The 27,778-nt window shown below is 39.0% G+C and overlaps 1 protein-coding gene and 1 long non-coding RNA gene across 2 annotated transcripts in view; both read right to left on the bottom strand.

Moving 5' to 3' along the window:
• Window positions 1–1,244: 1,244 nt before the first annotated feature.
• Window positions 1,245–27,778, bottom strand: part of LOC134801460 (dual specificity protein phosphatase CDC14B-like) — a 33,206-nt gene continuing 6,672 nt past the window's right edge. Inside the window, exons 2-7 of the mRNA XM_063774053.1 lie at window positions 7,281–7,540; window positions 5,407–5,616; window positions 3,916–4,234; window positions 3,376–3,514; window positions 2,793–2,952; window positions 1,245–2,339 (exon numbers count right to left, since the gene is read on the bottom strand). Coding sequence (XP_063630123.1) covers window positions 1,365–2,339; window positions 2,793–2,952; window positions 3,376–3,514; window positions 3,916–4,234; window positions 5,407–5,616; window positions 7,281–7,540 — 2,063 coding nt within the window. The 3' untranslated portion in view covers window positions 1,245–1,364. The remainder of the gene's footprint in view (window positions 2,340–2,792; window positions 2,953–3,375; window positions 3,515–3,915; window positions 4,235–5,406; window positions 5,617–7,280; window positions 7,541–27,778) is intronic.
• On the bottom strand, window positions 12,404–13,022 carry LOC134801551 (uncharacterized). Its single transcript, XR_010145690.1, has 2 exons — window positions 12,743–13,022; window positions 12,404–12,608 (listed from the first exon to the last, which is right to left on the bottom strand). It is a non-coding gene; the product is annotated as an uncharacterized LOC134801551 (long non-coding RNA).

The raw sequence follows: 27,778 nt of genomic DNA on the forward strand, positions 1-27,778 counted from the left end.
CGTATAAGACGAATAAAGTCTAAGAAAAAAACGTGCCTCGGAATTCAAGTAAAAGTCATTCTCGAATAGATGCCGCACACACCTTTAGCCTATCCTCGGCTAGATGGCGTGACGACACCGTTTCATATTTAACAATTTTAACACATAGATATCAGTGAATGAACATGGATCAAAATGATATAAAAATAATAAAATCATTTATCCATATATATACATTTTTTGATAACTTTATACGTTTTCATTTTGAGTTTTAGTCGTGTGTCGATAAATGGCAGTAAATTTACAGTGACTACAAAATTTACAATGACAGGACCCCTCTATACTATCTATTCTTTTTGTTATTAGTGTCAAATTAGCTATATGCACATCAACCACTCGTGCAACTGGTTTTTTTGCAATTCTGTATAATTATAAAATTTATATACATATAATATGAGTGTCTAGGCGGTCACTACTAAAGGTTGCTACACGAACGTGTCATGGTATTTCAGCCAATCTCAGTAGAAAAAATACTGAGGTTGACTGAAGTAGTATGACTGCATGACAAATACGAACGTTTCCGAGAAAATACGATGGAAAACAATTATGCACTACATCTGTAATGTATAGATAGATGGATATACTATAATTCCATTCATCAGCCTCATATATATGTCGGCGGCCGATCGTAAGATCAGGCATATCGTGAAATTCCTAGGCATATCGTGAAACGTGAAAATCTTTGACTCGTTCCCTGAGTCGACGGAGCCCCGCTACGCGGGGCTCCTATTTCTGGGCAGTCTGCCCTTCGGGCATCTGAAGCAACCTAACGAACCTATCCTACCTATGTATTGGTTTAATGTGACTATCGTCAAAACATTACACAGGAACATTACGATCTGCCTGATCTTACGATCGGCCTACGACATATATAACCAAATAAATGCTTGTCAAAAACGTAAGGACAGTTTCTTAGAAATGTTAATATTAGGACGGAAATTCACCTGAAAATGGATCACTTAATATTTCATGCAGTATTGAATGGCATGAACGTGCCGAGAGCTTTTAGGCAGATCAGGGGCCCGTTTCTCAAAAGCTTGTAACTTGTAATACAAGCGGATGTCACTTTTTAACAGCTTTTATTAGAAAGGGACTTCCACTTGTATTACAAGTTACATGCTTTTGAGAAACGGGCCCCTGGACGCACCTTTATGCGAGAAGTATGGCGTAAGAAGCTGATGTGATACGCTTTCAGACCGTTGAAACTCATCAGTAACATTGATAAGTCACTAAACGAATGTACGCAATCGACGCTAAATGTGCTAAGCACATTCCTATATAGAATCTGAAGTGCAAATACAACTACATACTTAACCACATCGAGATCATTTCTTCTTAACAGTAGAGCTTGTACAAGTACTCGAGCGAGTCTGCACTCCGTCTTTCTTTAGAAGACTCACCCCAAACGCGGGACATTTTTTTCTTAACGCTTTGATTTTGTACAATTTATTTCCTTGCGAATTAGTAGTCTCCTCGAAATTTTCAGGAGTGACATCGGCAGTTATAATAGAATTCGAAATGCAGTCCATAGGCTCAGGGCTGCTTGACTTATCCCGTTTTCGCCTAAACCTGAAAGGAGTTTCCAAGGAATCGGCAGATATGTTGGTGACATTCGTATCACTGGAAGACAGGTCTTGCGTGGACTCCAAACTGCTTTTACCCACATTATTCTTCGGCAGTTTTTTCCTTGAACTAGAGTTAGAGCGCACGATTAATTTCTTTCTCGAATTCACGTTAGTTGGCGTCGTTTTGGCGGCGACGGCTTTTAAATTCGGCTCTGACGGTAAGCGATTTTTGCCGTTCAAATGACAGTTCTCTGTTAAAGCTGATAAGGTTGAAGTTACATTGCTGAGCGTGTTAACAACTGTGGTTTCGTTATTGGTGATTTTTGTGACAGTTTTTCTTGTGAATGTTTTTAACGGGCTAGTTCCGTGAGCGTAGCCGACAGGTCGCGCGAGATTGGCTCGCTGGCCGTGGAAGCTGCTTTTGCCAGTGAATTGGGCTTTGACACCAGAGATTTTCGCTTGGGAATTGGCACTTCTTGTTGGCGGGAAGGTTGAAGTTTTAGCTGCGTAGTGGGACTTTAGGGTGGAGTTTAGTATCCTTGGCTGTGCAGTCTTCAAATTAGTATTGGCCGCGTTCCTGATGTTATTAGTTGGGAGCATGTAGTTCATTTTAGGAGAGAAGACTGTTTTTGTGGGTAGCATGGCGGTGGCGGTGGTCTTGTATTTGCCGATGACCGCTGTGACGTTGTTTTCCGAGTCTGTTTCGTTTGCGTTGAGGGCGTTTGCGTTGTCCAGCTGGAAAGAAAGTAACGTAACTTTTTAGACCAGCAAGAGGTCGTTTTATTGTAGAATCTAATTGAGGCGCCATGGAAAATGGACTTTCATACAGAGATTAAATTGAAAATGTAAGTCATGTCTGTACGGAATTATAAATATAATTTTAACAACAAGACGTAGTAGTGATTCAATTGGTGAAGTAATAAAACCTAAACGCTAGAATAATACATATTTATTATTTGTATGGGCCTTAAGGGCGTTTAATGTATTGACCTCGATTGCTTGATTATATCAGTGTTTCGAGCGATGAGTTTAGTTACAAATGAAATATTGGCAAGTTAACATTAGCGTCCAGTATTATTAAGACTAACGTTCAAACTACGGCATATACTACGGTGCAGACTACAAGACAAATGAGATAGAAAAATTTAACTTTAGATTTGATGTGACGACAAAGATGAATTTTCTAACCTTATTGTTGGTATTTTTATTATGCAGTATAGTCTGTAGGGACACAGGTTTCTCTTCGGGCGGCAGATCGCAGTAGATGCCTCGAGTGAACACGGGGAACGCAGTTATGTGGTGCCGGCGCCGATACGCCTCGCCCTCTGCGTGCATTCGAGGTTGGACACTGAAAAAAAAATTAAAATTGTTGTCCATTGATAGTAAAACGAAACTACATATGTCATAAAATCAAAATATAAAAACAAATAATTTTAACATCTGTGCCCTGTTTATCAAAAGCTTGTAACTTGTAATACAAGTGGAAGTCCCTTTTTGACAGCTTTTGTTAGAAAGGGACTTCTACTTGTATTACAAGTTACAAGCTTTTGATAAACAGGGCACAGGTCTCATAAGCTTACAATACAATTTTATTTAAAGTGGCGATGGGCGCCACATTATGGCGACCAACTCGAGTCCGCGCAGCATTTCAATATCAGTTTATTTAAGTTTTCGTTATTATTTCATTCGTCAGCAATACTTATGAGTGCACGATACATGAGTGACTAGGTGTAAATATATTATTTAGGCATATGCCTATGCGAATACTGACTTCTCGAGGAACCATTGTTGGTGGCCGATGACGGAGCCCGGACGACACACTCGCAGCCACGCGATGGCCTCCCGCGCTGTGAAGCCGTGGTGCTTCATCATATAGCAGGCTATTAGAGTTCCCGTCCGGCCTAAGCCCGCTATAAAGAAAATAAAAGCATCATGAAGGTAGTTTTTTTAAATATTGAGATAATAACCTTTTGACCAAAATTGGATGAAAAAGAACCAATTTGATCAATAATGATTTTGAAGTGTAGTTGTTATAATTCGCTCGATGAAACAGATATTCTGTTGTTACGTTCATTTATTAGTAGAGTGGCTACAATAAACGAAAGCACCGGCAATAACGCAAAACCTTTCATGCGGATTACACAACATAAATGAGAGCCGAAATAGCCACAATAAAGTAGGGCCATGAATTACACTTATGTATATGAATGACTGCTTTTAATTCACAAGTCATCTGTGATAAAAAGTTTCTGTTCAGTCACACGATAGTAGTTCCTTTAGTATTGAAATCTAGTTTCAGAATAAAACTAACCTTTACAGTGTACAGCAACAGCTCCCTTCGCAGCTTCAGATATCCTTATAAACCGATTCACAATCAGATCCGAAGGCACAGATCCATCCACAAAAAAGAGTTCCCTATGCTCGAAACCATGCGCCGTGAACTGCCGTGCGTCGTACGACTTCTTATTCAGTCGCACGATCGTCGTGACGTTGTGGCGACGGAAGTAGTCGTGGTAGTGCTCGGGGCTGTGGAGGGGGTAGCCGCGGTCGAGCCGCGAGCGGTGGTGGGGGCCGGAGAACGCGAGCATCTTGCCGGGGACTATCCAGTTTAGGTCGCCGTTCTCCACTTTCTGGAAAAGGAGTGGATAACATGATCAAGGCTCGTAACCGGTTTTTTCTTGATACAAAAAATACCGGTATTATTACGTTCTTTTTAGTTATTTGGTTAATAATTTCATTTTTAATGGGACAATACGGAGTTGTTACCTACATACATGATACAGTCCTACGTAAAGTACGGAAAAAAAATACTGGGCTATTCCGGGTTTTTCAAAAAACCGGTTCGAAGCCCTGAACATGATAAGACTCTAAACCACGCGTGCACACATTTGGCAGTAAGAATGCATACATTATCCCTATAAGCTCCATATTTAGCACTTGGCATGAAAACTTAGACTTCTTCACTTAAAGGAAATAAACAGAAAAATAGTGATTGGGTGAGAGAGTTGAGTGAAAAAACATAGATTTATATACTATATACGTCCAGATAAACGCTATATAGAGATGTTATTTTCTTAGTAATGATGCCCTGTACTTATGTACAGTGGCGTTCAAAAGTGCATGGATAGATGTCGAATTGTCGACCGTAATGCCTCAATATTACGGTTGAAACGTCCATGCACTTTTGAACGCCAGTGTACCTACTCTATGGCAGTATATTACTGCAAAATTTTTGTAGTTTCTATTACTGGAGATGCAACTCCTAACATACCAGGAAAATTAGCAAGAGTTTGCTAAATTAACATTCTAAACTATGACTCACTCGCTCTAATAACTCGAAGAATCTAATCTCCGCGTCTACATCCGACGCCTTATCTCAGGTATTCTAAACATTTTCATACAAAGGAGAGCTTAGTTTCAATGTTGTGTTGACAACATTAAATTGAAACAGTCTTGTTCTATATCTAGTGCTTAAACGAAATAGAAAGGCAATCTAGGGTATGCATGTCCGTGCAAAACTAGCACGCACCTAACATGCGGCCTCCAAAATATGCACTATATTTCTATCTGAAGTATCAACTATCAAGTGTTTAAAAAACAAAGTATTTTCAAAAATGCCGAAACGTATTATATGAGTAACTTTTCGAATTTATTATATCGAATGCATGGGAAAAGTTGTTCAGTTATACAGACTATGGTCCTCACGTTTTGTCATCTGTATCATGACCCCAAATCGTAATGCGATTAAATTATATTCAGATCCGTTCATTAATCCTGGTCACGGCACCAAACTGTAACTCACCTCATAGAACAAATACTGGTCCGCATCAAAATGTTCAAAATGGAAGAACCCAGCGTCATGTGCCACCTTCATACCGTGAAGGACGTCCAGCAGAGATATGTCGAAGAGTGGAGGGCCTCCAGACGCATCGCGGAAGTTCAGAAGGGACCATTCTGATCCGTCCGTTAGCTGCTTGTAGACTGCGCCGGGGGACCCGTTTTGGTATATTATCTGTAAATTATAAAGATAGTTTTACATAAAAGATGCTGTTATGGTTAAGTGGGCTTCAGACTAAAATATTCCCAGTCATGTACTTACGAATATCTTGGGACTCTAGCTAACCACGCCATTTCTTTGGGCTTATATAATCAAATACGGATTTTTTTCTATTTCGCTAGGTAATTCTCTTACGTATTGGCTGTATGGGAATGAGTGGTAGCTGAACTAAAAGATATGACAGCCAAAATTATACAAGTAGGCGCCACAGTTGTGCACAAAGCAAACATTACAGTTAATATATCTGTGTATTCCGACCAATCTAAAGACAAATGAATGTTCGTCAAATCAAACAGAATTTATTTTCTCCTCTAACAACGTGCACGTCTTTACAAAGTGCCTATTATTTTCATCCCATTTCATCATAAATCACGGACTAGCTCATCAAAATAACAACTACAATCACATAACACGTACAACGAAACAATTAGCACGTACATATATATTACTGCCTAAAGTGCACATTAGAGTAATCAATGAACGGCCTAATTTTACAAATGCGTCCATACATCAGCCCCGTACTGAAACGCATTACATTTTAATTGATTAAAATTGCCTATATGTTCAAAGCCAAAACAGAACCGACCTTCGACGAGTCTCAATCACAAAAGAACGTATGTATATAGGAAAAACTGATGCTTCTCGTCATTTATTTAATGTGAATGTAATTGTCTACGAACAATGCATTCCCACGCGCCTCCATTATCCAATAAACAGCGAAACGAGAGAAACGAGACAGTATAGGTAACACACGTGACATCCATGAAAACCAATCGAGTCTACACCCTACCTAGTTACTTTAAAGTTGAATTTTGATTGGACTTGGATATTAGCCTGGTAGTCTATCCAATTAGTACCTTGCATCGTTTGGTTCAAAGTGTAATTTACTTTGGCAATAGGTTTTTAAATATTTATTGGAACTAATGAGAGATCCGTTGTCAAGTTGCCGTCACGGCCTGTTTGTCGATCAGATCTGCCTGATCGGGTTTTATTTCGGTTAATTAATAATAACCCTTGTTCACTGGCAAAATTCTGTTAAATTATGTTTCTTTCTGAGAAACACAAATGTGAAAATAACAGATAGGGACAGGGACATCAATTATCATCGGGTTGATAGATTTGACTGACGGTTATGAATAACGCCATAAAATAAGTTGAACAAATGAATGATCCTATAATGTAAAAATGTTAGATAAAAGTTAAAGTTCCAAATCGCCTTAAAATTTGGTGTAAAGATTCATAGATTCTTCATACAAACATTAAAATGGAGAACAGACGCAATAGTGTGAGAAATGACACTTAACAAAAGAATCACGCTACTTTCACACATAAAAATGTGCATAGTGGTTTTATTTGTTTTTTATTGCTCATATAGTTTATTGTCCATCTGTGTTTTTATTGCTTAGTCAAAGAATTTATGAAAATGCAAGCCAATTAAGACCAACCATATAATAGTCAAAAAGAAATTTGTTTCAACTTTCAACTTCGCTTTGGTCATAATAGTTTAGTAGCCGGCATCAAGACGAACGAGTTTAAATTTTACGTCTAAATAGAAAAAGGCCTAGATGAATATAAAATCTATGTATGTACGTTATGTGAGTTATGTCATTTGTAAGTACCTGATAGCTCCCAATAAGGTACGCGGCGTTGAGCCTAAGCGTCTCATTGTTGCTAGTATAAAACACGATCTTTTTCTTCGGGTTCCTCTCCAGTTCCTCGGTGAGCTTGTTGCAAAACTGATACAAATGGCACAGGTGATAAGGTCCAAAGTCGAAGTAGAAATTCTCGTACTGGATGTCATCTTCGATGTGGAAGTACTTGCTGTTTCTGGTCGGCTTTGGTTTGTAGCCCGTTTTCAGTGTTGCGAAGTAGAGTCTATCTGGAAAGAAAGAAGATGGGCTAGTTAACGATCAAATTAAGCTTTATATGATGCCCCACGTTGGGCGCCAGTGTAATTAGAATTTTTATGCCAAGAAGAACGATATGAAAATTATAAGTACTGCTTTGTATACAGATGACTTAGCACAATAGAGCGCCGCGACAGTATCTTGCTGGTGAGATAGACTAGGTACCCGGCTTTTTCTAACTGTAATTAATTAGGAAGGGACGGGTAGTCTATCTCGCAGACGAGATTGTGTCCCGTCGGTCCTGTGCTACTAAGCTTACAGGCATTGTTACAATAGTAGCGTACAGAGGCTACGTTTAAGAGAAGCCTACTGTGAAGCATCACAACCGTATGTGATTATTGTGAGGGGGCAGCTGATGGAGCCTCACCGGGATGGTAGGAATTAAAAGGCAGGATCCAGGACGACGATGGTATTTATTTGTTTAAATAAAAAGGCGCCTGTAACAATACAGGTTACGTGTTAACTATGTATAAAAACACTTTCGTAATTTACTTAGAAGGTTAAAAGTTACTATAACTTACAATATGTGCCATGATGATGATGTAGATATCTGGAAACTGCGCAGGACCACTAAAAGAGCACTATGGTTCTGCACAGCACTTATATAAACGTTTCACTTAATAAAATAATATTAGATAGGCTTTAGGCCGTATTTTACGAACTTATGAAGTACAGTCGGTTGGAATAAAATGTGATGTTTATTGATCGACGTATTGGATCGAACTGAAAATAAAATCATTGAATGAAATTTGGAGTAGGATTTTAATTTGAAAAGGGAATTTAGAATTTGTATGATGCCAGAAATAGGGGCTATTCATAAATTACGTCATTTTAAATTAGGGGGGGGGGGGGGTCTGGACATCGGATGACGGTAGCATGAAGTAGGAGGAAATGGGGCCATTTGAAGCATGATTTTTGGATGATTATAGGGGGAGGGGGGATCAAAAATCGTCAAAAATCGATGACGTAATTTATGGACAGCCCCATAGTATGAAGGTTGATAGTGTAACGTTTCGTTACATGCACCGTTACAATTATGATGTGTGCGCGATAATACGGTAAACATTACAGCCCGGTGGAGTTCAATCAGTTTCTGACAAATTACTATAGCATATACAGCCAATGAAAAACCCGCCAAGCCAAGCGTAAACAATCCCACTACGGCCTGCTCACGTTAGCGTTAATAATACAATACGGATTACAAGCTGAACAGCTTTAGTTCACAAGTTTTGAGTTATTAGACCTAGTTACATAATAAATTGTTATTTACGGCTCGGGCGAGGCTGTGTTAGCTCAAGGTTTACTGAAATAATAAGGCTTTCCTGATTTGTAAATGGCTACTCCAGCCTTGAAGTACGGTATGGTATGCCGCGTAGATTTTGAGTTTACAGCGTTGGTAATGTCCGTCTAAACTAACTCTGCACCGACTTTGACGTGACTTTGTGTGTAGTTTGACATTTATGGTAGAGTGTGAAACTCTATCACTGCAAAGTCTGTACAGGGTAAGCTTAGCTTATATACGAAATTGAAATACATACAAAAAATGCATGTAACAATAACAAATCACGTTTAATATAGAATATTAAAGAAAAATATAAAGCATCCAAGTTACCAAGAAATATTTTGTCAGACCTCAGACAAATAGAGAACCGTAAAACTAGGGAGAAAATAGGTCCACCCAATTCCACACGTTTGCACTCAAATGGGCCATAACAGCACTTGAGAAGGTCCCTAGCGGGTCCTCGCCAAGGAATCGTAATTCAGGGGTCCATGCTGATATTTACTAGTGCCATTAGTACTCTCAGATGGACTAGTTTAAATGAAATATCTTAATATATGTTCTTAAAGATCTCCAAGTTTAACTTATGTGTTGGTATGTTCATGGCAAGTGCTCTAAAGTAGAAATTACAGGAATCCGATTCAAAATATTTAAATCCCTCGAGCAAGTCGATACAAAGAGTCGATATAAAAGCGCAGCGTACCTAAGACGTCAAACAGTTACCAAGACCTTAAGGGCTTATGGGATCCATCAGTGTCTCGTTAGGGCTCATTTAGACGGTGCGAGAATTCGCATGCGATTTTCATTATATCACGCTATTTGATCGGTCGGCTGAATTGATGTACATAATCTAGATGGTCCGCAATGTAACGAAATCGCATGCGAGTTCGCGCGCCGTCTAAATGAGCCCTTACATTGGCGCCCGATATCTCGACTCGACCAATGGGTATCATAGAAATACACTGGCTAGCCAGACCTTGACCCAAACCAATTACGAGGTGGAAACGAATAATTCGCGAAAATGTACCTTCAAAGAAAATTACTTGCCTAAATTGGAATTAATTGGATAATTTTGTAATCGGAGCGTTAACTTGGCAGGAAAATTTCGTAATTGAATAGCTTTTGGATGTCTGGAAAAGGTTGATAGCGATTTTATGTTAATTAATCACTTATTTACATTAACTAGCTAAAATTGTGTAACACTTCAATAACTTGAATTAACCTATCTATAAGGACTAAAAACAGTTTATAGACATCATAGTGTAGTAAATAAAGGTAGTGGACCCCGCAGTAATTCCTCAGCCAGAAAAAACTTTACAGTATGATAAAGTATAAATAAATAAAAAGTATTGTATAAATTTCCAAAGAATAATAATAATAGAATTAAAGTAAATACCTAAAGTCTTAAATCGTTAATATCTTTTTACGGAAAAATGCTCCGTTCAAACTTTCTTCACCAGACAATCCAGACATATTCATGTAATGTGTTGCAACAATATATGAAATATCAAAAAAAATATCCCAGCAGAAATACCAGTATTAATAAAATAAAATTTTTGGCGTGTCTTGGACCGGAAAATTGCTCAGTCTAATTTTTTCACTGGAATGCCATTTTATTGCCGTTTTATACCTAGAAAATGAAAATCTAAAAATTTTCCACTCTCAGTTTTTAATAGTTCTATAATACATACATTTGGGCACGCATTTTTTTTGGATTTTTTTAGCCACTGCGCCAAATTATATTCTAAGATCATATAAGAAGAAAAAAATGACAAAGAAATTTTCCGGTGAAAATGAGCGTCAAAAAAGGAATTATCATAAAAAAATATTCTCATGTTTGACAAAACTTTTAGATTTTTTTCTAGTATCACATACAGATACAAATAACTTATTTTGTAAAATAATTATGGACTGAGGAATTACTCGGTTCAATATATAATCAGATTTGTGTTTTTACCTAACTTAGGAGTGTTTTTTTTTGGATATTTATATGTTAGTCTCGGCTCATACTATACAATAACCAAGCTAAATTTCATCGACTGAGAAATTAATGCATGGGTCTCCATACAACAACTGGCTTCATTTACTACACTAATCAGACATAAAAATATTTTAGTTGAGTTTGAAGAAACTTACACCATACTCTCATATTAAGAGTGTAAGAGCTCCGAGATATCTACACAAAGCTGTAGTCGTATGTTGTCCTTTATGAGCTCACTTACAGTAGTATTTTCACCTTCTTTAGTGTAGGTATTTTATGCCGTCGAGTGTGCCGCGCTTGCGTACAAAAACCCGATTAACAGTAATATAAATATTCCGTACCGAATATTGAAATTTATAAGAACCATAAGCAGAGATCGGACAGATTGGCGTCATTGCTCGCAATAATGTGGACATGACTCCAAATTTGATTAAATAATTAATCATTTAATTATTTTATTTTTTTTTCCTGAGATTTAATTTTGTTCCCTATAGTCAATAAATAGGACTTAAATATATTTTTGATATAAAAAAATTAGTACCTACAGAAAATTTGGAAAACGTACTGATTATTTTCTTTAATAAATTTACATTATAAGAAATCTTTGTGTTATTTATTGATTAGGAATCAAAATTAAGCCTCAGGTAAAAAATTAATTAAATGATTAATTATTTAATTAATTTTGGAGTCATGTCCACATTATTGCGAGTAATGACGCAAATTTGTCCGATTTCTGACCATAAGCCTAAAAATTTCCAATTTTCGACCCGCCCCAGAAGATAACCACGTAAACGGCATTTTGAAAGCAGACGACCGAAGAATAATCCCTTATGGAGCATAAAATGCAAATATTTGCATAATATTGCAATAGCTAGGACAATCACCTTCCTCTACTAAGTATATATTCTAGGTTGTCCACGCACATATGCCTGCTTTTTACTTTTACCTACAGTAATATCTTCGCCTATTGTCATTGAAAACAAATTATATCTAAAGCCATAAGATTTTGTAGACTCGGAAAACATATAAAAATTCAATAATGCGCGTTTTCCCATAAATAAGACCTAGCTAGATCGATTTATCGCCCCCGAAAACCCCCATATACCAAATATCATCGAAATCGTTAGAGCCGTTTCCGAGATCCCCGAAATGTATATAAATAAATAAACAAGAATTGCTCGTTTAAAGGTATTAGATAGATATATAGATAGATAGATAATAGACTTTTAAATGAAACTAAAACAGAATTATTTTTCGTATAGAATCAAAATCAATAGTTGATGCAAGCAAATTACCGCTGTTCTGTTTTTTATTACATAGTTTCTCGTGAAATAGTATTGAAGAAATAAAATCTCGTATTACGCTCGTATCTTCTTTACTGCAAATAGTGCACAGTTTTACTGTGAAAATAAGTTTAAATATATCCACATACAATGCCTTACTTTTTTTTTAAGTGTGTTTACGCGAATAAAACGAATGCAACATATAAAAAAAGCGGCCAAGTGCGAGTCGGACTCGCCCATGAAGGGTTCCGTAGCAGCAAAAGTAACAATATATTAAAATTGCGGTTTACGATTTATGACGTATTAAAAAAAAACTACTTACTAGATCTCGTTCAAACCAATTTTCGGTGGAAGTTTGCATGGTCATGTACATCATATAATTTTTTTAGTTTTATCTTTCTCTTATTTTAGAAGTTACAGGGGGGGGGGACACATTTTACCACTTTGGAAGTCTCTGGCGCAAACTATTCAGTTTAGAAAAAAAATATATTAGAAACCTAGTAGTATATAAAACCCTTAATTTTTATATTTACCTAGTTATAAGTTTGTAAATTTCTGTACTGTAGATATTAACTGTTTTTGTAATGTATATAATTATGTGTAACACAGTCACTCTTTACTGCTTAGAAACCTCAATATCATTTTTGAAGACCTATCCATATATACCCAACACGTATGGATTTGATGGAAAAAAAATTGAGTTTCGGTTCTAAGTATGGGGAACCCCCAAAATTTATTGTTTTTTTTTTTCTATTTTTGTGTGAAAATCTTAATGCGGTTCACAGAATACATCTACTTACCAAGTTTCAACAGTATAGTTCTTATAGTTTCGGAAAAAAGTGGCTGTGATATACGGACGGACAGACAGACAGACAGACAGACGACATGACGAATCCATAAGGGTTCCGTTTTTTGCCATTTGACTACGGAACCCTAAAAAGTATGGAGAAAAGAATTCGAAATTTAAAATGACGGTGACAATTTTCTGTTTATGAATATTATGCCTACGTAGAATTTAAAACTTCATATTCAAATAGTAGTACAAGTCAGCCTGTATATCCCATTCGCGACTTTTCATTTCATGAAATGGAATTAGATTATATTTCGCATGCCACAAGGCTGTTATCCTTTTAATTCACGTTTGCAATCCTAAGTGATTTATCGTTATTGGATTCCTATATTTACGACAAGAACAAGACCTAACTCGGATCTGGATATTGTAGTAATAAATATTTAGATAGGTGGGTGCTAGTTCGAGGATATTGTCGGAAAATTAGGAGCATTGGGACCATTGGATAGTGTACGGTCTGACCAGCGGCTATAAGCTAGAAGCGAGTAGTGATAAGCGAGTTTTTTTGCGGCAAAACGTTTTATATTAGTATACGGTCTAAATGGGCCCACTGATTAACAGTCCGCCGGACGGTATCGGCCTGTCAGTTGTTCGGAACTGTCAAAATTTTGTTCTAACTGACAGGCCGATACCGTCCGGCGGACTGTTAATCAGTGGGCCCCTTAAGAGGCGAGTGTCCATCGAGTGGCGCGTTCAGCGTTGCGCTGCGCGCGGAGCGTCCGAGAGATTTGAGCAGATGCTGAGGGCCTACCGCGAACAACGTTCGACGTGTTGCCTCTCTATCGCACTTGTAAATTCGTACGTAAGTGTGACACAGGCAGGAGGCAACACAACACGTCGAACGTGGTGCGCGGTATTCCCTCTGAACCGGCAGCAGCTAATATGAGGCCGATCGCATACGCCTCGCAGAAACGTACGTTCGCATTTGTTTAATATGAACGCCGTGCCGCTCTTTACAGATCTCTATTTGTAATAGTATTCAATGGTGGCAGATACTTTAGATGTGTTGTTGTTTTTTTTTTTAGACATTTAATTCAGGCAACAAGGCCCATATTACAAATACCTAACAGACTAACTAACATACATATGTATTAACCGCTACTAATGACGCTGACCGTACATCGCGCACAGGGTAAGCGTTACCACTGTTACCAGGCAGGGACCAACAATTAAAGTACCTATATTATTATTTAAGCTTTCTATAGATTACAATAGCGCGTGCTTTTCCTGCGCTAGGAAACAGTCGATCGCTACTCGCTGTATCGCCGCCGGTTAGACAGTTGCCTGAAAGTTAGCAGCACTCGGTAAAGTGCAAGCAAGCTACGGTAAACAATAACTGTAGATGCATCAACGATATGGTATTTTATACGGTTTAAAATAAACACGAGATTTGAAAAAAAAATACAGCAAAGAAAATTGCTTATAGTCATAACTAACATAGACGTAAACAAAATCCAGGGGTCCGAGAGGTTAACAATTTTAAATTTAAAAGTGGGAAAATTACTGTCTTGGGTGAGAATTAAACAATTTTAAATTAATAATGTATCCGCGCTCAAATGTTACTTTTGAACGTTGTTTAAGTCATTGTGCACACTTGCACAGCCTAGAGTCATGTACTTTATTCTTTTTATTTGCTTTTACATGTAAGTAAGTACGTCTTCTTTTCTTCGTAGTTCTCATTTATCTAAACATTTCGTCACTTGAATATCAATCAAACAAAATTCTAGGGAAAAAAATACCATCAACATATACTTCATATAATATAAAAAATAAAAACAAATATGTGTGCCCAGCACACAGCGCCCAAAGTTAAGTTAAGGGAAAAAAGTAAGTAAGTACTTAAATATTCTTTCATCATCATCTTCCTCACGTTGTCCTGGCTTTTTGCCACGGCTCATGGGAGCCTGGGGTCTGCTTGACAACTAATCCCCAGAATTGGCGTAGGCACTAGTTTTTACGAAATCGCCTGCCATCTGACCTTCCAACCCAGAGGGGAAACTCTAGGCATTATTGGGATTAGTCCGGTTTCCTCACGATGTTTTTCGTCACCGAAATGCGACTGGTAAATATCAAATTATCATTTAATTTATGTACGAAATATCTTTCGTACATTAAGTTCCGAAAAACTCATTGGTACGAGCCGGGGTTTGAACCCGCGACCTCCGGATTGAAAGTCGCACACTTACCGCTAGGCCACGAGGGCTTACTTAAATATTCTTTATTGCACCAATACTCGTGTCAATGAAAAAAAAACCGGACAAGTGCGAGTCGGACTCGCCCACCGAGGGTTCCGTACTTTTTAATATTTGTTGTTATAGCGGCAACAGAAATACATCATCTGTGAAAATTTCAACTGTCTAGCTATCACAGTTCGTGAGATACAGCCTGGTGACAGACGGACGGACAGCTGAGTCTTAGTAATAGGGTCCCGTTTTACCCTTTGCGTACGGAACCCTAAAAAAAGAAAAAGTGGAAAGCTTAATAACGACTAAGACTGATTGCGTCCACTAATGGAAATATTCATAACTGATTGTATAGGGCAGGGTCTACTAAGTCCCTGTGGGCCCGTCCCAGTATGACAATTAACAACGTAAACACAGGTGGGGTATCTGTGTATGTTTATCAGTTGTAATTGTAAATTTTACTAGTTTTTATGAGTTATATTTGTATAATTTACTTCTATATTCATTTCTGATACTTCGGTTTTTGATTTACCAAATAATAAACAAGATGTCCGGTAGATATCGCTTATATATTCGACAAGACGAATTGAAGGGATATTTAAAACAACATAACTGCTTAGAGCGGTTGACACTTTTTTAAGAACATTGTTAATCGTTTCAGGTGTCAACCAGTGTAGTCAGTTATGTTGTTTTTGTAAACATCCCTTCAATTATGTACAATTAAACTCTTTTAAATTATGTGAAAATGTAAGAAAACTGATATTTACGGAATTTTCCATACGAATGATCAGTTTTAACTTTCAGTTGATCTTGAGTATATTTTGGCTGTTAATATAGCAACAACTGCATCAATTTGCATATTTAAATTAATATTAGGTATCAAATTAGCATGTGTTTTTGTTATATTTTCTTAGATATCTTAGATTTTTCGACACTTTGAATGACTTGAATACCACCCTATCATAATATACACTTAACATATCGCGTGGAGAGCATGAACTATCTAACATATCACGCGAAAATGTACAGTAGGGTCAGTAGGTGTCTTTCAGAAGGCCAAGGCCGCCTATCCAAGTATAACTTGTGTTGGAATACTTAGAATAGTAACTTATCCGCGTGAAATACCCGACACCAGACCAGAGACAGATAAATATAGATTGCTAGTCTCTTGAATTCAATTATCATCATCCTCTCCTAGCCGTTTTCGGCTACAGCGACTGCTTTGCTACAGCTGAGAGCGTCGCTGGTGCGCTCTCAGGTGACTGACGTAGCCAATCTTTGCAGCAAATGTGCGGCCACATTCGCTGCAGGTCAGCACCCCTCCGACGTAATTGTACGCGATGGCCACAGGTGGTCTGGCCTTTAGCTCGTCACGCTTAACGTCGAGCTCTGTGCGTCCCCTGGCTTCAAATTCACGCACCTGCGTCTGCACAATATCCAAGACCGAGTCGCGAAACGCATCTTCTACAGCGAACTGCAAACTGGTAAGCGAAAGCAAGGCGGCTAGTTTCTGCCGTTTAAAGATGTGTTGAAGCGGCATATGAAGAGAGCTCATATTGAGCCATCAACATGGGAGACACTTGCTGGTGACCGTCCACAGTGGAGACATATAATTCAATTATATGAATAATAAAAACGCACTAACATAGGCTTCTTCTCAAGACCCAATAATAAAATTGGCCCATAGGCCCGAGGCTGTGGTTGGGGACTCCATCCTTCATTTCTAAGATTCCGTACCCAAAGGGTAAAAACGGGACCGTATTACGAAGACTCCACTGTCCGTCTGTCTGTCAAAGGCTGTATCTCATGAACCGTGATACCTAGACAGTTGAAATTTTCACAGATGATGTATTTCTGTTGCCGCTAACTAGTATGGCTCAGCGACCCTAAGAGGGTCCTGGCCTCCGAAACGAGAGCACGCCACTTTTCCCGATCCTGCGCCGTTTCCTGCCAGTTATCGGCTTGAAGCTGACTCCATACTCTGTTGCCGCTATAACAACAAATGCCGCTACCGCTGAAGTAATGTGATGATATTAGAAGTCTTTATTATAAAATTGTCCGTGGACTGACGAGTTACGACTGAAATAGAACAAACCGCCCACGCGATAAGGGCGGTCCGGCCATAAGGCTTGTTGTTGCATGTAATATGTGATGTGAGGTACAAACGGTTTAAATGTCTTGGGGTTCACTCTACTTTGTATAGTTCAGTTTATAAAAACCCATTACAGTTGTAGTGCATCATTATTTTCCATCGTATTTTCACGGAAACGTACGAACGTGTCTTGCTATTTCAGTCAGTCTCGGTACAAAAAGTAGGTACTGAGGTTGACTGAAGTAGCATGACCAATACGCACGTTTCCGAGAAAACAATTATGCACTACATCTGGTACTTCTTAAGTAAATATACCTAACTATTGCTATTGAGTTTTTCTAAATCGTGATTCAAAAGTACGACCTTATCAAAAAAGTTTTTGTCTAAATGTTAATAGGTAAATCATAGTCAAGTCCCTTTTCCGAAGAATAAAGTGTGCTAAGCTTCGTCTACGTACATTCCGTCGCTGTTTGTGTTACATCAGCGCCAATCCTTAAGAGGCCCACAGATTACCAATTCGCGGACGATATCAGCTTGTCATTTAAACGCAAAAGGCGACAGTTCCGAACTGACAGGCTGATATCGTCCGGCGAACTGGTAATCTGTGGGCCCCTTTAGTAAAGTTGTATATTTTTTTCGTGGGTTTACAAATTTTAGATTTATAAAATATCGTGTTGACCGTATAAAATTGTGGCAAGGAACGCTGCAGTGCTCGCATGTAGTAGAAGGGGGTATAAAGCTATAATTGCCCTCTGTTCCGCACTTGCTACGTTGTAGCTTTAGTGCCTTGGGCCAAGTAGCAGCAGGCCAGCGAATTATTCACAACTATCTCACTGTAAAACTTTCTTTCTAAATCCACTAGACAACGGTACCATCACGAACGTTGTCACATATAGATAGGCCTGATACTATTCCAGTTTTGAATGATTCACGGTTAGTTTCAATAGACTTATATCTTATATCGACGGGGATATGAACCGTGATTACCTTTTGTATTGTTTTCGGACTCCCGAACAATACAAAAGATAATCACGGTTCATATCCCCGTCGATAGTATTCTACTGATACTATTCTATCAATCAATTTTCCAAAACTTATTATTATTGAATGGGGTACACCTGTTACAAATTACATCCCCAAATCCCCATATCACATCACATGTCGGCCATGATCACCTTCAGTCACGCACGGATTCGGTTCGTCATTGTAAAAATATTATTTTGGCCTCTCATTGATGAACCCCGTGTCATATCGAAACCGATGCGAATCACCACGTAGCCGAACTAAAACCATAACCTATTGGATTAGTACTACAGGCGTTTAACTGAGGCGGATGGTAAGAAGTTATTATGCTTAGCTAAGGGATGATTGAAGAATTGGCTGCATGAAGCTCATTTGTATTATGTTAAGTAAGTAAACATAAACGAGTATATAAAAATTAGTTTAGTCCCAAATCGGGGATCTGACAGATCCTGCCGTCGATGGCGGGATGAACGGGACTTAAAGGAGTGGCCAGACATAGCACTGGACAGAGATTTGTGGAGAAATTGGGGGGAGGCCTTTGCCCAGCAGTGGGACACGACAGGCTACAAATAATAATAATATAGTCTCAACTTCTTTACCCACTGCTTAAGATAAGAGGTAGGACCATTGACGTATATCTCAGGACTGGCCTTACGGGCAATAAGAATGGGGCTAGTACAGCGGTGTGACACCGCTACAACGCGATTGGTTGATGAGTTCGCATCACGCGCGCAATTGGCCGCAACTAGTTGCGTTAGGGCTCATTTAGTCGGTGCGAGAACTCGCATGCGAGTTTCACTACATTGCGTTATTTGATCGGTCGGCTCGCGCGCCGTCTAAATGAGCCCTAGACTGCACGATTGGCTCGAATTCGTGAGTGACACCGCTGTGACGTATCAATGGGTAGGACCTGTAACAGCAACACTCTTAATTGGCCAACAGTGGACCTTAAGTCTTAGCAATAAGGTTTACGAAATGTCAATTAACAGTACAAACTACAAGGATTAGTTAGCTCGTAAGGTCATTAAGGTATTTACTTGCTGTGGGCATAACGTAATAAAATGACATCAGAGATATTGCGCACTAAACCTATCAAGGACAGAAATATATAGTTGAGTAGGTCATTTTAATAGCCACCTTCCATTAATTAATTTTACGTCACCTTTTTATTTTCTAGAATCAGCAAATGACGATATTTTTCCTAATAAAATAAAGTATAAGCATTGATTAGTGTTTATTAGCGTTTGTTAATCTAACTTCCTATTTTTATCCGACTTTAAAAGTTCAAAGACAGTTCTCATTTTTTTTGTCGTTTAGTTTTCCGATTTTTTTTAAATAGAGGCCACTAGTTGTATGATGAACGCATTGAACGCAACGACAATTCATAGTTATTTCCTTAATTTCCTCTCATTTCGTCATCACCACTATCATAATCCTAGCCGATTTCGGCCACAGCTAATACTGCGTTCTACCGCTGCATGAGAGCGGTAGAACGCAGTATTAGCTGGTGCGCTGGTGCGCTCTCAGGTGACTGACATAGCCAATCTTTGCAGTGAATGTGCGACCACACTCACTGCAGTAGGCCTAGCACAAGAGGGGAGCGATAGTATCTCGCCCGCGAGATTAACTATTAACTACCCGTCTTTTTCTAACTGTACTTTAATTAAAAAGGTACGGGTAGTCTATCTCGCGCGGGCGAGATACTATCGCGCCAATCATGTGCTAGCCCGGCAGGTAATTCAGGCCATAATTGGTCGGTAGCCCTCCGAAATCGTAGCACGACGGTAGCGTAGTATACTTGAACCAGACTGCTTGTCTAGTATGTTCAATGCGTGGGTTTCCAATTTACATCTTCAAATGTCATGGACACGTTAAAATTGAACATATTGATTTATTCACTACTAGCATCTGCCCGCGACTTCGCCCACTACACAAGACTTTAAATTGCCCCCGAAATAACTTTCAAAGTTTTCAAACCCATTTCATTTGTGTAGAGCAGTTTATCCGTGATTGTGCAACAAATATCGAAAACTTTTAGTAATAAGACCGGCCATAGTTTTACCCATACGCCTAACATTTGCACTTTTATTGTGTTTATATAATTTTAAGGAGTGCAATATAGAGTAGGTATCTATGTTATGTGGATATCTCATAACTATCATTACCCAAACAAGCAGAGCAATATACGTTTTCGTTACTCCTATTTAATATTTATGTTTAAAATATATTTACTTGACCCAACACATGGTCATGAGTCATGACCTCATGACAATTGTCCAGATACAATACTAGTGCCAGAAAAGCTATAATGGTTGACATTAACAGTCGCACGCCCATCGCTCGCCCTTGCGCCACACCTCACTTTGAATATTGGTATTGTTATGTATTCTTCATCGTAGGGCGAGGCCAGAAGTTGTAAACCAGAGTAACATGAGATTGTAATTTGTAGGATATCGAAGTTAGCCTGTAATAGTACAGCCTGGCAAACCGACCTGTTCTTGCCTGCAGATTATGGTACAATGCTCTTAATTGTACATTTTCTTTATTTAGACAAAGAAAGAAATATTTTGAGCTTAATCCCATCTTAAATATCGGCATCGCACTTGCAAACTCCGCTAGGGTGTTTCAGTAATCAGTAATCAGTGTATTTATTGCTTTCATAGGTTATACAGGTTGGTACATTGTATTGGTTCAGCTATGAAACCCTGTAGGGCACTGCAATATAACTTAAATCGACTTAATAACTATTGCTTAAGGCTATCTCTAATACATTTTTTTTAAATAACCATACGATCACGCATCATATTATATTCATATATATAGGTATACATCTTTTAAGGAATTCGAGGAATTCGTCTGCTCATTTGCCTCATATAACGTAAAAGTGGTGGGATTATGCCTCTAGTTACGTAATCTCAAGGCCACGCTGACACTCGGCCGCGCCCCATCGCATGTCTAAATTAATCTCTCATTACGGCACTTCAGTTTAAAAGTTTTGATTCTCCTCAGCCTTAGACTTTTGACTCGCCCTTGGTAAGGGTAGGGAATCAAATCACACTAATAGTTACGTAACTGAAGGCCACGCTGACACACGGCCGCGCCTCATTGCATGCCTAAACTAATTACTCTTTACTGCACTTCAGTTTAAAGTTCCGTTCGCCTCGAGCCTTCAGGTCGCGGACTGGACGCACGCGACCAGCGGCGCGGCAAGCGTCTTCGACGTCCGAAACATATTCATTCAAGTCTATACATTTTGATCGTGCCGCTCGAATGCACAGATAGCATTTTCGCGTTTTTATCGCCTGTCGTGTCATGCGTCACTTTCGCATTTACACACTTATGGCCACTTGCACTATCTCCCTAACCCGGGGTTAACTGGTTACACCTGGAGTTATCATGGTTACCAATACAATTTGACACTGGGTTAACGGTTTAACCGGTTAAACCCTGGATAGTGGGATGGTGCAAGGGGCCCTTATTAGAACGTAACAGGCATGGTGACAGACGATATAGAGACCATCTTTAGCCATACCAATGGCTAGCAAGAGCGCGGCGGCGGTCGTCGCACCGCTTGCCGCGCCGCCTGTCGCGTACGTACAGTCCCCGGCCTCAGGCCCGTGCTCGATAAGGAAGAATTACATTAGTTACGTAACTCAAGGTCACGCTGACACTCAGCCGCGCCTCATCGCATGCCTGAATTAATAGCTCTTCGTTGCACTTCAGTTTAAGGTTAGCGGAACGTTTTAAGGTGGGCGGTTGATAATTGGCTTTGAACAGTGAGCTGTGTAATACTGGGTAGAAACAGCAACACAGAACTGACAATAAGTGGTTCAGTAAGGTTTACGGAAGGTCAGGTTCAATAAATATAAATACATATAAGTTCAATTAAAACTACTGGTAAACCGGGGTGATTTTGAAATGTAGGGGCGACTTTGAAATTTCAGTTTTTAAGCCTTAACATGTTTAAGCAACAGTATCACCCCACCCATTAAAACTTAGCGAACATTTAAATGAACACGGATCGTAAGCGGATAAGGTTGCGCCATTAAATTAACGACTCCTGAAACTGTTGTTGAGACCGCAGAGTATCTTGACAGAGGTGCCAATTTTTATTTTAAGCGCCGGGTTTTGGGCGAACGCTCGCCACATACATATAGTCTGCAGGTTATCAGTGAACAAGCATTAAAAAAACCGAGCAAGTGCGAGTCGGACTCGCGCACGAAGGGTTCCGTCCCATAATGCAAAAAACGGCAAAAAAAGAACGGTCACCCCGGCCCGACGTTGCTTAACTTCGGTCAAATCACGTTTGTTGTATGGGAGCCCCACTTAAATCTTTATTTTATTCTGTTTATAGAATTTGTTGTTATAGCGGCAACAGAAATACATCATCTGTGAAAATTTCAACTGTCTAGCTATCACGGTTCGTGACGTGAGATACAGCCTGGTGACAGACGGACGGACGGACGGACGGACAGCGGAGTCTTAGTAATAGGGTCCCGTTTTACCCTTTGGGTACGGAACCCTAACAAGACCGAAGTGATCCCATAAGTGTCCCGTGTACAAAGTTTTGCCCGGAACACTAAAAACTAAGATCCAAACAAATGAAAAACCTCCTTTGTTAAAAACTTTATTCTTCAGACGAGCATTTTTAAGCGACAGTTTCACCGCGCACGCAAAAAAATAATCCCAATCATTAAAACTTAGCGTTGCGTCATTAAAACAACTCCTGAAACTGTTGTTGAGACCGCAGAGTATCTTGACAGTGGAGGCAGTAGTCATTTTAAACGCCTACGTATATTGGTCTCGATTGCTAGCCAAATATAGACTGCGGGTCACTAAGAGCAACCTACGTGTGTTCAAAGGTTTGGAATAAAGAGATGGACAAAAGATGATGTATGGTATACGTCATCTTTCTGACGTAAAACATATGTTATGGCGGTCAAAGGATTACCCAATCTCTATAATTTATACTTATACAAAGCTAACAGCCATATATAACGCGTCAAAAGTATCTTTCATTCTCTAATAACTTAACATAAAGAGATGTCTCTATATGTAGAACAATTAGATTGTTGAACTGATACTTTTGGACGCGAATTGTGAGATATTTCTCTATTTGAAAAAGTATTCAATTGTGGCAAATCAGATACTTTTGGTGCTTTGTTTCATACGCTTATATCACAGACAAGACATTTTCCAGACTGAGCATAGTAGCTCTACCCCCTCTGCCACGCATATGGTAGTTTTACTGCATTTTCGAGTCGAAAGTGTCTTTGTGTGACGTCCGTATCTTTGAACGGACCAATCACGGCACGGGACCTCGCTCACCTCTTCCCCCGCATTTTTGGCAGCATCGGTTTCATTAAATAATTGCTCTAGACTCCGTCTAGAGGATTCCTAGTCTATGGTTTATATTGATCCTATAAATCAATAAAGATTCAAACTTTTTCAATCCCTGTGAGAACAGTAAGAACAATTGAACGGCATTGAACAGCTTATTATTAAAGTGAACCTTCTTGTAATTTTCAAGCCCTGAAACTGATACGCTATCGCTAACTTATTCTCCAAGACAGACAGAGACAAAATATATTTATGTGATAGGGGCTGAGGTAAGTTTTTCACGCTACCAATCCAAACTTAACCAATCGTCTACAGACATGTAATTTCAAAGTTTTTGTACGAAACGGCCTGTTCAAACGGAACTTCATCGAATTGCCTACGTTTTATCTCGAGTAAAGCAATATGAAATATGGAAGTTTACCAATTCTGTTGTTCGCAACATCTGGTCTCATTTTTTATGAAAATTGGCAATAAGTTGCTGAAAACATACTTTATTCGTGCGATTTCGTCTAAAGAAAAAACCGGCCAAGTTCGAGTCGGACTCGCGCACGAAGGGTTCCGTACCTTTACGCAAAAAACGGCAAAAAAAACACGTTTGTTGTATGGGATTATTCTGTTTTTAGTATTTGTTGTTATAGCGGCAACAGAAATACATCATCTGTGAAAATTTCATCTGCCTAGCTATCACGGTTCATGAGATACAACCTGGTGTCAGACAGACGGACAGCGGAGTCTTAGTAGGTAATAGGGTCCCGTTTTTACCCTTTGGGTACGGAACCCTAACAAGTCAAGTCATATAAGGTCCGACAATAAATTTACGCTACGCCATTGCTACCATATTCTACGTTCCCTGTATTATCTAAATTTAAATAATGGTTGAGTAGCCTACATTTAAATAAAACAGAACCAAGATCATAACAAAGTTAAATTAAATTGAATCGAGGGAGAGTAAATAAAATTAGGGTATAGGTACACGTATCAATATATTCATTATGGAAGCACTCAACATATAAAAATATATCCCGGAGCTTTTATAAGCTTTTAGTGGTAGCGGGCGTGGCTCACTCCACGATTTCGTCGCTTTGCGACAGGAAGCTACAAGTACATCTGTTCCACACCAATTTTGGTGGCTAGCCATTAGGGCTTCCAATACCGGGATCCCGGGATCCCGAAATACCGGGATCCCGTCTGTGAAAACGCATTTTTCAATACCGGTATTTTTAAAGCAATACCGGGATCCCGGTATTTCAAAAACAAGGAAAATATGCCGATTATACCGTTTAAAATCCATCAAAATGAGTAACTTCGGCTGTATCAAGAATATTACTTGCCCATTTAATGAAACAAGATCATTCAATTGGATCAAGGTCGGTGCATATGCATAGATAAATATTTGGTAACGAATTCTGATGTTCAGGATATGATATTAATATAGTTAGTTCTTAAAATTATGTCTAAGATTGGAAACTAATGAGCAAGGAATTGTAGTATGGCAAATGAATTTTTAGTGGCAAATTTGAATATAGTTGGCTGGTTAATAAACCAGCCAACCTAATAAGGTTGAACTAAAAATGTGACTGGTAACAGTGGTGAAGTTAACAAGGCGGATAAAATGATTGCCAACCTGGAGGGTGAAATGATAATACATTGCAGTAATACTCCCTAGTATTACTGCAATGTTCTACCGCCAGAGTGCAGCACTAATTTGTTTAGTAAACCATAGAGTAACTTATACATACTACGCCTTCCTTTTGACAAGTTTTACTATGACATTCATGCATCAAGGCGGTTTGTTTACAGGTGGCTTACCGCGAAACGCGTAAATCGTAATTTCGTTATCTGTTTCTCTATCGATCGAATAAGCAAGAGTGATAGAGAGGTAGAAACGGAACTTTCGATTGTAGTGTTTCACGGTAGGCCATGTGATTGAGTTAGTGACGCCCTCTATGCAGAGTTTTGCGTAATATTCCCTATTATTGCAGACGGCGATTATTGTTTAATATCCTAAGCTAAAGTGATCTACACAATATCAAATGGGAAGATGTAACTACCCTGCCTACTATTGGTTCAATGGTACAATTATTTAACTTTTACCTTATTTCCCTATTTAACGCACACGCTCCTCGCAAAACCACTTGTATTAAACCACAGAATAGTCCATGGATTACTAATACAGTGAAGAAGATGATGAGTCTACGCAACGAAGCTCATAAGAGGTACAAACGTACAGGATTGGATGTGCACAAGCAGTATTATAAGGATCTTAAACTTCTAGTCACCACTGCCTTATGCAATGAAAAGCGTGCGTATTTCTCCCAAAAAGTCAACTGTTACGCTAAAAATTCAAAAGTTTTATGGAAAAACTTAAAGAATGACGTATTTAATGATCGCGAGAAACAACTACCCAGCCTTTTTAATGACCCGAATATAATCAATCGACATTTTCTTAATTTACCAAATAATAATCCAGTTCAAATTAGTCAACTTACTTATTTTGAGTACAATAGGTTTAGTACTTCAAAGTTCACCTTAAAACCAGTAACTGAAAGCCAAGTATTAAAAATAATAAATAGTCTTAAGTCTAATGCTCAAGGAATCGATGGGGTTACATTGGACATGTTAACTCTTACTTTGCCTCATACTTTGGCAGCTATTACCGCGATAATGAACAAATCTATTTCTACCCATGAATTTCCCGATGCCTGGAAGGTTGCCGTGGTGCGCCCTATTCCTAAGATCCCTGATCCTACTCAAGTCAAAGACCTCAGACCTATAAGCATATTACCTTGTCTCTCTAAAATCCTAGAAAAAATTGTTTGTCAGCAGCTTACAACCTATTTAGAGCAAAATAATATATTGCCAATTTATCAGTCAGGCTTTCGTAAGAACAGAGGAACGGCGACAACCCTGCTTGACGTTACTGATAATATTTTGGAAGCTCAGGACCGGGGACAAGGTACTATACTCACATTATTGGACTTCTCCAGAGCTTTTGATACTATCGACATTTCGCTCTTGTTGTCAAAGCTATCATATTACGGTTTCGAAACTGATACCTTGAAATGGTTTGTAAGTTACCTCAGTAATCGGAGCCAGCTAGTTGAACTTCAAGCATCTAATGGTAAGAAAGTCGTATCTGAAATACTTTCGGTAACTAGAGGCGTGCCACAAGGTTCCATTTTAGGTCCAATATTATTCATATTGTACAGCAGTGACATAATTCATGTAATCAAACACTGTAATTACCATATTTATGCTGACGACTTACAGTTGTACGTTTCGTGCAGTTCGAGTAACGTGGACTCTGGAATACGTAAGTTAAACGATGATCTCGAGCGCATTGCTGGATGGTCACAAGCAAACGCACTTGCACTAAACCCTACAAAGTCCAAAGTTATGTTACTGGGTACAAAAAAACAAATAAACAGACTTTCTATGTGCAATTTCGAAGTGTTCATAAACGACACCATTCTTGAACATGTTAAAGAGGTTAGAAACTTGGGGCTGGTTATGGACGGGGAACTGAGGTTTGAAAAACATTTACTTAGCACAGTTCGAAATTGCTTTTACAGGTTAAAATTACTTTATAAAATAAGATATTTCCTTAGTGTTGAACTTAGGGTGAGGTTATGCGATGCACTTGTCCTCTCACGGTTTGATTACTGTGACACAGTCTACGGGCCACGCCTCCTGGCGAGTACCCAGAGGTTAATACAGAGAGTGCAAAATGCCTGTGCACGCTTTTGCTTTGATATCCCTCCCCGCTCGCACGTAACACCATACTTGAATAAAAACCACGTTATGAAAATGTCCACGCGTCAAAAGGTCCATTTAGCGTCGCTTATGTTTGGCATTGTGCACTACCGGGTGCCTTCGTACCTTTACGATAAGCTAACCTGGGCTCATAACTCCAGATCCTCAGATGTCAGATCATCCAGGTATCTGCAACTTGTTTGCCCTCGTCACCATTCTACGGCCTTTCGCGGCAGTTTTCGGTACGCTGCCACGAAGTGTTGGAATGACCTGCCTCCACCAATCCGTTCGCTGAAGTCGTTGAGTGGCTTCAAGTCAAAATGTCGTTCTCACTTATTACAAACACAAATTGAAACATCACTGCAATATAAGTAACACACGTAGACGTTAACCACTTTATCTCTCTGGAGACGTATGTAGTTTAGT

This window comes from Cydia splendana, chromosome 22 (assembly GCF_910591565.1).
Source record: "Cydia splendana chromosome 22, ilCydSple1.2, whole genome shotgun sequence".
Classification (NCBI taxonomy): Eukaryota; Metazoa; Arthropoda; class Insecta; order Lepidoptera; family Tortricidae; genus Cydia; species Cydia splendana.